This window comes from Chiloscyllium plagiosum, unplaced genomic scaffold, assembly GCF_037043375.1.
Source record: "Chiloscyllium plagiosum isolate Xiang-an unplaced genomic scaffold, Cpla_swu_hap1 HiC_scaffold_20, whole genome shotgun sequence".
Lineage (NCBI taxonomy): Eukaryota > Metazoa > Chordata > Chondrichthyes > Orectolobiformes > Hemiscylliidae > Chiloscyllium > Chiloscyllium plagiosum.
The window spans coordinates 11553770-11566188 of NW_028270158.1; the positions used below are offsets into that span (position 1 = coordinate 11553770).

General features: G+C 37.5%; 1 protein-coding gene across 2 annotated transcripts in view; it reads right to left on the minus strand.

Annotated features, from left to right (window-relative positions):
• clec16a (C-type lectin domain containing 16A) overlaps positions 1-12419 on the minus strand; it is a 271578-nt gene that overhangs the window by 163655 nt on the left and 95504 nt on the right. For both annotated transcript variants that reach the window (XM_087997666.1, XM_087997667.1), the window contains 2 exons: positions 11051-11279; positions 663-789 (listed from right to left, as the gene is read on the minus strand). In XM_087997666.1, coding sequence (XP_087853792.1) covers positions 663-789; positions 11051-11279 — 356 coding nt within the window. The remainder of the gene's footprint in view (positions 1-662; positions 790-11050; positions 11280-12419) is intronic.

A 12419-nucleotide genomic window follows, 5' to 3' on the forward strand; every position in this document is an offset into this window, starting at 1 on the left:
ACATCAAAGCTATATGCACAAACCCAAGCTCTAACTTAATCTGCCTTTTTGTTGTACTTTTCACATGAAAACAAATGCCGCTAATCCAGCCAGGGTCAGCAATCTCTCCCTGTCTGTTCTTCCTCTCTTACTCTCTAACACCTCCTTGGTCATTTCATTTGCTGACTTACTGCTCTGATTCCCCCTTCAACCCCCCCCACCACCCCCGCTATGCTTATTTAAACTCTCAGTGACACTGAGAAATCTTCCTTCTCTTTAATCTTCAAAAGCCTAACTCATTGGCTAAGCTTTTAGTCTAAAGTGACACTGTCAAGTACAGTTTGACAAATGCATGCAGTGATACTTTTCTGTGTTCAAGTGCTTATACAATTATGTGCTGATGTTGTTGCAGCCTAGGTTAACAGTGAACATTGCTTCACAAAATGAACTGAAATAAAAATTTCAAAATGAAGTTGCATATTGAGAAATCTTGAATGGTATACCATAGTCTTATTAGAGACACCACTGGAGGCCAAGAGTGGGCACCTCCAAAGGAAGTGCAACATAAGTGTATTTATTCCAATGTTTTTGACAGTTCCCTATAGTCATGGCTTGTTTTAATGACACCTTCTCCCCTTTGATTGCAAGTGAACTTCACTTCATAAATATAAAACTAAGCTTACCTTCTTTTTGGATTATCAACCCTCGAGGCAGCCGCTGTTTTCTCTTCATCTGTTGTATTTTGTTCAGTCAAGCCTACTTGCTGGGGGCCTGAAATCTTGCATCGTTCCATTATAACCATCTCAATTTCTTAGAATAGTAGGAAAAGAATAAAACTTTTAAAACAATTATGCCACTGAAACTAATTACTTTGTGCCAGAAATATCCAAACCAGTCTTGACTTATTTGGCACCAAGTGTCAGTATCAAAAACAAAAAAGATTCTCAATTCATAAAGTAATCTATACTAAATAGATTATTTGAAAATCAATAGCAATACACTGAAAATAAACTGGAGATTAGCTAATTGTGAAAGGTCAGCTTGGTGCTGCTTAAACAGTGCTGATAATGAAATGTTTATGAGCAAACAGACTTTCACTGGTTTTAAGTATTTGATAACTGAGCAATTTAAAGAAAAAAACACTCTGCTACATGCAGTCTCCAGGGAGCTTTTCAAATACATTGTTTAATGAATACTTAGTATGTGAAAAATGCATAACAAGAAACATGTTCCATAGATAATACATGAGTAATCAGTGAACTAAGGAGAATTCTAGACTGATATGAATAAATTATTTGAAGAGGTTCTGTTTTAAGAATTGTCCAGTAGACTAAACACAAGTCTATTTTGCATCACAATGAAATAACTCTAACATGGCAACATAATTTGCTTTTTAAAATCAAAAGTTCCAATCCTTGAAAGGATCAGATTTTCTGACAGAGAACTGTTACCACATGATGGAAGAACCTTGACCTCACTTAGGCTGAATATCAATTATCTGGTGACTCCTCCCAACTTCCTTTAGACCACAACTTTGCTTTTGAACAATCAAGCTGTCGAACACTTGACTGTTGTATCAACCTAAGCTTGCCCATGCGAGTTGAATGTATTCCTATGGGTTTGCTTTAGATTATTGCAGTTTGCAAATGCATATCACTTACCTTCAATAAATGCATCCCCCCCCCTCCTCCCCCCCCTCCCCCCAAGCGGAAAGTCTTTTTTTCAGTTTTTTAACCTTCATAAACTGATACACATGTTGGCTTCTTGATGCATTCAGCAAACTCTAAAGATTTTTTTGATTTGATGATAAAAGTCAACACAAGATATTAGCTCGGCTGCAGCTTTATTACTGCATCCAAAAGACCTTGACATAACCAGTTTCTTCCCTTCCACTAAAAACAAGCAACTAAGCTAAAAACTTGAAGTGGCATTCTTGGCAGTGAGGTGACCACCCACAAGGTGTGACAATACAATGGCTTTAAAAGGTGTATTTTGTCCTTTTGTTTTTTTAAAGTGGTTGAGACAGGAGGTGCCAAGTGGTCTGTTCCAAGCCAATAAGTAGCAGGAGGCTTTTGGGATTTTTTTCAAAAACATTAGAACAATAGATGCAGCTTGAATGGGTGGGGTCAAACTCCCACAGAATGAGGACTTTTAGTTTTAGTTTTTCAGTAGCAGTTGTTGGGGTTTTGGAAGCTGCAATAAATCTTTCCCCGCTACACACGCACACACCGTTTTCTCTATAAATTTTCCTCCTGGACTGGAGAATTGCATGTGAGACAATCTATTTTACTGAATTTGTCTTTGCCAAGGATGTGTTTATGGGATATTACTATATTGGAACAGTTACTGTCTAGGAGTTAAATAATCGACTATTCTGTTAAGTTTTTCAATAGAGTCAAGTTATTCCAATTTCTTCTTTTGTTGTATTTTAACTATCGTGCATGAATAAAGTGTGTTTTGTTTCAACACTGATAGTTTGACCAATCGAATTGCACCTGGAACACAATGCATGAAACACAGTGCAGGGGGCAGTACTAAAATTTGGTAGCACAGAGGGAATAGTTCAAGTAATATGTAGCAGTGAGATGGAGATACTTCATACCTTTGTGCATCTTTTGCCTTAAAAACGATGGCAATAAAAATATGTAGGTAAAAGAATATGCATGCAGGCTCACCATTCTAGGAATAACAAAGCACCTAACTCCATTTTCCCAGAAAACTCAGTTGCAAACGTAATGCATAAAAATTGCCACATGAAAACAAAAATGACTTTTGATCTACAGTCACCATATATCAGTGGTTTGTTAATACATTGAGTGACACATGGACTAAAATCTACTATTATAGAACAAGATATTCTCTGGTTGACTGTCAGCAGTGCCAGAGAGGATTAATTCACTCTACTTGTACAATAAACACCACATTGTGTATGAAATTATAAGATAAATTTAGAGTCCTGAAGGCACTCTAAGATCTAACCATTTATTGCCATTACCTGCAAGACTGAAATACAGCCTTGTTCTGCCCACACATATTTATTTCAGATGTATAGTCACATATTATGCACTAACTTCTCAACTTTTTTTTAAACTAACGAACTTTTTAAAAAAAAATTGTACCAGATTCTCTCAGTTGCATGCCCCCTAGGGATTAAGAGAATTTAATTGAAACAAGGACAAGTGTTGCTTGAAGTTCACAAATTAGGTGCAACGACACCTGCTGTACTCCTAAAGTAGGGCATCATTGGCATCACATGATTAAAAAGGGACTTTTAAAAGATGAAAATATTTTGAATGGACAATTCTGGTTTGTTATGGTGAATTTCCTACCTAGGTGCTACTTCATTGCATTTAAAGAACAACAAAAGCAAAAATAAAATTAGAACCTGGATAGCTCTACATGTGATTCAGCAATAACCCATACAGAAGGCATGCATAACGTTTAGTTTCAATTGCAAATAGTTTAAATCTGTAGTTCCTTTACAAGATCATGGTTATAAGCAACCACATTCTCAGATTTCAGATTCAATGGAACTTTTGAACTTGAAGTTGAAAAAATGTAATTTTTAAAGACAGAATTCAAAGCAAAGAAATATAGAACAGAAAAAATAAACATTGAATATAAACTGAAAGGGATTTTAATGAACTTCAATTACCAGATTTTCAGATTTGCAAATTTGACCGTCTACAAAGCAATGTCTTAAATTAAATCTAAAATAAAAATCAAGTAACTGGTTATTTAACTGTAACAGATAAATGGGGAAGATGGTATCATATTATAGAAGTAGCTTTACTGGTTTCTGTAGCCATGTACCTTTTCGTGAAAGCTTCAGTAAACAGCCAACGCAGGATTCTAGCCATAATCACTCTCATGATCTGTTACAAATTTCAGTTCTATCTTTATGGAGTAGCACCTCTCCACAGATAAGAAGCAATCACAGAGCATCAAATATGTCTGCATTGCTTGCTTAAATTCTACATACCAGTTATAGAGCAGGAGCAGATTTTATGCAGATTAGATTTTTAATGAAGCTCTTGGGCCTCAGAAAATACTCCCTTCAAAAACTCTGCCACTGATGAAATGTCCTTTGGTATGAAAGCTAATCTTAATGCAGCTATAGTTATTAAACCAATATATAGATGAAGAGTAAATCAACAGTACCTTCAGATTCACTTGCCAACTTGAATCACTGAATCAGTAAATTCGAAAAAAATTAAGGGCTTGAAGAACCGTTGACAACAATTGTTGGGAGGCAGAAGTAAATTTCAGTGAAGAGGCTGAAAATGAAAGTAATCCAACTTTTTCCTTCCCACAAACCCCATCGCAAATCTGGACTGAAATTCCCCCACAGTCCTTAAAATCCAGATATTATGGCAAGGTAAATTCAATTATTAGTTTTAGCAAACCACAACAGTGAACAAACTATTAGCACAAAAACAGAGACATAGTAAAACCTGGGTGCACCCAAATCAAATCAAAATAAAATGTTCTCTTGCTTTAAAGTATTGGTTTAGTTGGGTTTATAAAGGTTGTGACACAAAGTTGAGTAAATAATACTTGGTTTATCTTGTTGCATCTCTATGATCCAAAAACATCCAGCAAGACTTTTATAAGTTATATAGGAAAATTGATTTTCCCAGGTTGGGAAGTCTGTCATCAGGGATCATCAATTTAGCAAAATACATTTCTGGCCAGATTTACATTTGAAATAAGTACCAAGGTTACGGCTCATTTTAGCACATGTCCATTTTGAAGATACAAAAAAGTTTGTTTAATAAGCCACAATGGCAATTTTGATCAACAGTCTAAACCAGGTTGTACTCTATCAATGTAATAATTAAATTGACATATTCACTACTTAAGTATTACTGTAGAATTATGGTTAGTGGTCAAGCAATTTGTTTGAATAGGATTATTAAAATGCAAAGAAATTGCAGGTTGCAATGTGTTAGATTGCAGTAGAATTGTACGACTGCATATGATTGCAATACATGCACATATCTGTAAAAGTTACATAATCCAATTATTCTGTACCTAATCATGCTTTGAGAAAGTATTTAAGTCTCTATACAGCACGTCTAAAAATGGTTTCACAGCTTTGTGGTCCTTCAACCGTTTTCCATCTTAACTGCACATTTTCGGTTCAGGAACAGAATCATCCATAGATCATTTTATAGGGAAAAAAAGCATTGCAGTTGCTGTAAATTGCTGGTACAACTCAGCAGACCTGGCAGCATCTATGGAGAGAAAGCAGAGTTAATGTTTCAGGTCCAGTGGCCCTTTTTCCAGAAGGTTCTAAAGAAGAATCACTGGACCCAAAATGTTAACTCTGCTTTTTCTCATAATTTTATGATGTCGGGCAATAGGCAAAGGATGCATTAAGAGACAATTCTTACAGTCATATTTCAGCATTTAATGTTACCCAGTAACTGCTGTAATTGGTGGTAATCACCTGAGGGGCATACTGGCCTTCAGATGAGGTTTTGCACTTTAACTTGCACTAAAAAAGGAGTGAGTTTCTAGATGATCTCTGAAAATACACTCCTACTAATAATCCCCAGAAAGCTTATGTTTCGAACTAACTCTTTAGAATAAGATATCCAATTGTAGTTAATAACGTGGATGCACAAAGACATTTGAAAGCAAGTGGAAACAAGATTTGGTCATAATGAGTGTCAGATCATGTCTTCCAAAGTTCCCTTCACTTTAACCTCTTCAAGGCTGCCAGAATGATGCACTATTGAATCATAAATAATGGTCTAACCATTCTTCACAAAACTGACACCACAGCTAAAAATATGCATCTAGCTGTCACTCCAGGTCACACTGGAGATAATATAACTGAACAAGCCCTCACCTTATCTTATTATTTTGAACTCCCCAAGAACTGTACCTTGTTTGAAGAAAATGGTACAAGCTGTATTTAGACTGGGGACAACATGACAGCATTAAAAACGTTATGTTTCTTTACTGTTTTGCCTTTCAAAATTGTTCCATTTGTAATACTAGCTAAGATATTTGCTTCAAAATTCCCATCAAGTCACAGGTTTGTGTGGTATCCATGTACATCAAGACAACCTCTGCATATAATGCCTCGTAATGGCAAAGGCTTTTGGCCCACATACAACGGCTTATAACAATTGCCTTCTCATTTTGGGTAAAATCAGATCTTGTTAGGACTAAACTCTCAGAACAAATGTAGAGAATTATAAGCTGGTTTCATAAGGGGAACACTGTTGTTCTGCAGAGAACTAACCAAATATATTGCCCCCCCCTCAAAGAAATCCCATTTTATCAACAGGAGGAAAGGAAAAGCAAAATTATCTGCTGAGAAATCGCAAATCTGTTTGCCTCCTGACTTCACGTAGGAGACCAGGTTGAAATAACATATGGAAACAGGGAAGAGGATAGCTTAAGAAAGTATATGCAATTTCATGGAGAGGATCTTAAGAACATATTGATGACTTGGATGAGGGAAGTGAATGCCTTATCACCAAGTTTGCAGATAACACAGATTACAGGGGGATGTGGTAGACTCAGTCGGCAAAAACTTGACAGATGGAATATAATGTGGGAAAATGAAGTGATGCACGTTGAGATGAAAAACAGGAGCTGAATACCAATTAAATAGAGAAAGACAACAGCACAGACGAATTTGGGGGTGTTTATGCATGAAACAAAAAGCTAGGTTATTCGGTTCAACGGGTATAGGGACAGCAAATGGATTGTTGTTATTTCATATTAAAATAGGGAGGTTTTTTGCTGCATTAGGAAAACAACCACATAATTAAAGACCCCCTCCCACCCTGTTATACTCTCTTCCATCGGGCAGAAGATATAAAAGTTTGAATACACGCATGAAAAGATTCAAGAACAACTTCTTCTGTGCTATTATCAGATTTTTGATTGGACCTGATTAGATTAGATTCCCTACAGTATGGAAAGTCGTCCTTAGGTCCAACAAGTCCACGCCGACCCTCTGAAGAATAACCCACCCAGACTCATTCCCCGACCCTACACTTACCCCTGACTAATGCACCTGACACTATGGGCAATTTAGCATGGCCAATTCACCTGACCTGTACATCTTTGGATTGTGGGGGGAAACCGGAGCACCCGGAGGAAACCCACGCAGACACGGGGAGAATGTGTCCACACAGACAGTCGCCTGAGACGGGAATCGAACCCGCGTCCCTGGTACTATGAGGCAGCAGTGCTAACCACTGAGCCACCGTGTTGCCCCCTCAAATGTTAATGTTGATCTCTCACCGCACCTTCTCGGTAGCTGTAACATTGTATCCTGCATTGTTACCTTGATGCATTTGTATCGGACAATCTGCCTATAAAGCATGTAAGAAAAAATGTAAGAGAACATGGCTGATTTGATTATCCTCAACTCCATTTCCTTGCTTTCTTATGGAAAAAAGCAAGGAAATGGAGTTGAGGATAATCAAATCAGCCATGTTCTCTTTGAATGACAGCTCAAACTCAACAGGCCAAATGGCCTACTTCTTTTCCTACATTTGAGTTAGATTTATTGTTGTCACATGTACAGAGACACAGCAAAAAATGTTTTGCATGCAATACAGACAGATCATGCCAAACAAAGTGCATCAGGGTAACAGAACAGAGAGCAGAACACAGTGTTTCAGCTGCAGAGAAGGGGCAGAGAGAGAGAGATCAACATTAACATTAACATTTGAGAGATCCATTCAAAAGTCTGATAAGAGTGGAGAAGAAATTGTTCTTGAATCTGTTCATACACATCCAGACTTGTATATCTTCTGCCTGACAGAAGAGGGTGAGAGAGTATAACCAGGATGGGAGGGCTGTCTGATCATGTTGATTGCTTTCCCAAGGCAGTGGGAAGTATAGATAGAATCAATAAATGGAAGACTGATTTGCTTGATGGTCTGAACTGTGCTCACGACTCCCTGCAGTTGCTTGTTTTATGATCTAAGTTTGTTACTATTGCACAAACTATTTTAATGCAATGCATGCCTACAACTCTTTCCTGCACAAGTAAAATGACCTATGTATTTGCCTAAACCGACTTTGAAGTGGAGTAATGTAACTGTCTGTGTGAAGTTTGCACATTCTCCCCATGTCTGCGTGGGTTTCCTCCAGGTGCTCCTGTTCCTCCCACATTCCAAAAGATGTGCAAGTCAAGTGAATTGGCCATGCTAAACTGCCCATAGTGTTAGGTGCATTAGTCAGAGGGAAGTGTAGGGAAAAAAGTCTAGGTGGGTTACTCTTCGGAGGATCGGTGTGGACTTGTTTGGCTGAAGGACCTGTTTCTACGCTGTTGGGGATCTAATCTAATCAAAAGCACTACTCCTCGGATCATTTGCATTCACTGTTTGTAAATTAAGCTTGATTTAGTGAAGAGAAAGGTGGGGAATTGAACTGGGTGCCCACATGAAAGGAAACCACTTGCACACATTTGGGTGTGCCAAATGAAGTGTTTCTACACTAATGTAGTCCATGAAAAATCATCACCCTACATATTTGAAATGTAATTGAAAACAAAGATCATCTATGGAGTACTAGAGAGAAATTAAAATCAATAAAAGACACAAAACTATTCTAGCAAATGTTAGTTAGATTCTGTTAACACATTCCTCTACAGGCATACATTTGCTTTGAATCGAACATAGCAGCAACTTGGGCAGGATTTTATTAGCATAGCATAAGTCTGTCCTTGCATTAGTACATATTAATGTCATTGCAAGCAACAGGAGAAGAAGTATTGTGTATAACTGAATAAACCAGAATCACTTTAAAGAACAGCAACAAACAAAAAATGTCAAATTGTTATAGACTAATGTCTGCATTTAATTGTTGACTTTTATCAATTTAAATATGATGCTGGTGCTAAATAATCAAAACTGTTACATTTGATGATTGTGTTTCATTTTTAAGAATCTGCTGGGCTGATTTCTGCTGAACTTTAAAGGTGGATTTATCCAAAGTATTTGAAAGAATTTACAACACTGAAGGAAGTATATCATAAGGGGCTCTTGCGGCAAAATGGCAGTGTCCCTACCTTTGAGTTAAGAGTCTCAGTTCAAGTCCCGCCTACTCCAGAGATGTGAAATACTGTCACTGAATAATTTGATAAAGCAATACCCAGGTCATATCTACATGACAGTGTTCACTTTCTGATGTCATCTTTTTTTGATGCCACCATAACTTGCAGACCTTGGTATTTATGTGACTATATTTCCTTAAAATCAGGAATGCTTTGGTGGTGTCTGCTATAGTAGTCATTGTATTCACCTTAGAGTTTCTCAGCATCTTTCCTTACTCATACAAATTTCAAGATTTTTTAGCTTAAAACAAATGCATGCATAAACCACTTCATTTTCCGAAGACTTTCAAATGGTATTCGCACACTAGGCAATTACCACCAAGCTTCTGAATTTACACTGGACGGGAGATGATTGTAAAGCATGTTTAGGCTGAAAGAAGCTCCTTCAGCCACGTCTTAGGACTGAGATGAATATCCTCCAACAACCACAATCATCTTCGCATTGGGTATGAATTCATCTGATGCAGAGCTTACCTCCTCAGTCCCACTGACTTCAGTTTTGATGGGCCTCCTTGAATTTAGACTTTGCCAAACACTGCTTTGATATCAAGAGAGTCATCTTCAATTCAGCTCTAAAACACAATACCTCAAGCCATGTGTTTGAACCAAGTCAGAAATGAGGCCTGCAGCGGAGTGTTCCTGCAATTTTCCTCTTGGGTCAGGTCGATGCCAGTGCTGTAGCTGTACTAGAGCAGTGTGGCAGGGATCCAACAAGGTTTGGCAGTTAATTCTTAAATACTAAGCTGGGATGTAGGTAAGACACAGAGGTTTTGTAATGATAGGGACCTTAGGAAACTTTAGAACAAAATGGATCATCCATTTGAAGCTTCTAGTTGAAGGTCTTAAGAAATAATTCAGCTCATCTTTTGCACTGGCATATTGAGCCATTTCAAGGATGTTCATGGAGCATTTTCCACTGCCTAGTTAATTGCCACACCATCCAATGCTTACGTGATAGCTCTGGAGAGCTGTAACCTGATCTGCTGGTTATGGCATTGCTTTGTTCTGTCTATTATAGGTGTTTCAGGAGGTTAACACAACTGCAGACCAGGGTAGTAGCTTCACAAGGTTGGTATTCTATTTTTAAGTACGGATGGTGCTGCATTTGGCATGTTCTCCTACACCCCTCATCCCCTAGTTCAATGGTAATTATAGATTTAAGATACGTAAAGCCATAAGACTATCAGTTGTAGTGGAATCCAATTCTGCTAAGGCAGTGTAATATGGTGGCTATGTTAGCAGATGGCTAGTCTAGAGGTCTAGATTAATGCTATGAAAACATCAGTTCAAGTCCCACCTGGCAACTGAGAAATTTAAGTCCAAATAATAAATAAATCTGGAATAAAAAGCTAGTGACCCTAAAACTATGGATTGTTATATAAACCATCTGGTTTACTCATGTCCCTCAGGGAAGTAAATCTGCCATCAATTCCCTGATTTGGCTCATATGTGACTTGCCACATCTATAGTTGAACCAAACTGCTTAACAAGTTGCTGAATTGTACTCACGAAAGTGGCTCTCCTTCAAGGTTAATTACATGTAGGCAATAAATAGAGACCTATATGCCAGCATTGCATGGATGAATTCAAGAGTGCTACCTAGCCTTTTATCATCTGTGAATTACTCGCAAATTTGCCCCTATTTGAACTGCAGATGCTGAGAATCTGAAATAAAAATAGAAAAGGCTAGAAATGGTCAATGATCAGGCACCATCTGCAAATTTACATTTTAGGACTACAATGTCACAGGAAACTAATTCAGTTGTACTCTACACTAATACATGGCAGGCCAGATAGTATTTCCAGCATTTACCATTTTTATTGCAGATTTGATCAACATGTAATGATCCTCCTTCAATTTTATAAACTCTCAAAATAATTTGGCTCTGCAAGTTTGAAGACACTCAGCAAAGATATTGAATCACTGGACTGTAGGAAAGTGAGGGGAGCTATCAGTCTTTTAGTCAGTACTACACTCACCTTCAGTCTCCCCACTTGTCTTGATGCCCTTTGCATTAGACTCTGTACCTTTCAGCTTCTCAGTGTCATCTTCCTTTTCTTCTATTCCCTTCTCCTCTTCATCCTCTTCACCCACATTCTTATAGTTTGGTCTTTTTTGCAGTTTCTTTTTGCCCTTGTGTCGACTTATCTCAAGTGATCTCTCCAATGTTTCTACTGGTTTTGTGAAACATCGAACGCTTGCAGACAGCTATCAAAAATAAATCAACATCCTAAATCAGTTTGGAAAACAAAATTACAAATTCTTCAAATTCTTAAACGTCAGCTTAAACAGATATTGTCCACACCTATCGAGTTTTTTTCTTGGCCCAACGCACAGGAAGATTTTTTTTCCCATACAATTACAGCCAACAACTGGTGTTCTGGTTCAACATGGCATTTAGAAGTACTAATATATTTTATATAGAGAATGAAATGATAACTAACTGTGCAGCACAAATGGTTGGACTTGTGAATTAGAGCATGGAAAATTGTCATGTGAATGCATTCAATGCTCATCCATTGGAATCATCAAGACAAATTTTAAGGCTTTAATATTATTAGCACTTCTCTGGAACTGGGAACTATGACAAGGTACAAACTGCACATTTGAGGAATATTGAATAACTGACAAAAAAAAAAATCGCTAGAGACACTCAGCAGCTATGACAGTATCTGTGGAAAGAAAGCAGAATTAATGTTTCGAGCCCTGTGACCCTTCTTCGAACCCTTCCCTCTGAAGAGGGTCACTGGATTCGAAAGCTTAATTCTGCTTTCACTCCACAGAGACTGCCAGACTTGATATTTTCCAGCAATTGCTGTTTTTGTTTCAGATCATCAGCACCCGCAACTCTGTTTCATTTTAATAAAAAAAAACAAGTCATGTTTATTCCCTAATTGTCAAATGCTTGAGTTATTAACAGGATGACATATCCTGCAAGGGTCACAAACCAATCCATGAATAGGTTCTTTTACATGATTAGCACTGCCAATGGCATATGTTATGGCTGCATCATTTCAAAGAAAAGTGCATGCACAGCAATCAGAACAGTACAAAATTGTACAAGACAAAGATTGAAAAAAAAGGGTACAATAACAGAGTATTTTGAATCAATCATCACAATTAGAATATAGCATCCTGTTTTTTCATTACTTATTTCAGGAACAATGTCATCACAGGACCAGATTTAGAGGAAAACTGAAATAACATCCTTGTTACTAGGAATCTCAGCCATTTTTCACTGAAACAAGGAAGTTAACAATTTACATCAGGAGCTTTGATTAAGTAAATCCAGAGGAACTATTTCCAATGGTCACTTGGTTTTTAGGTACATAAATTAAGATTAAGATC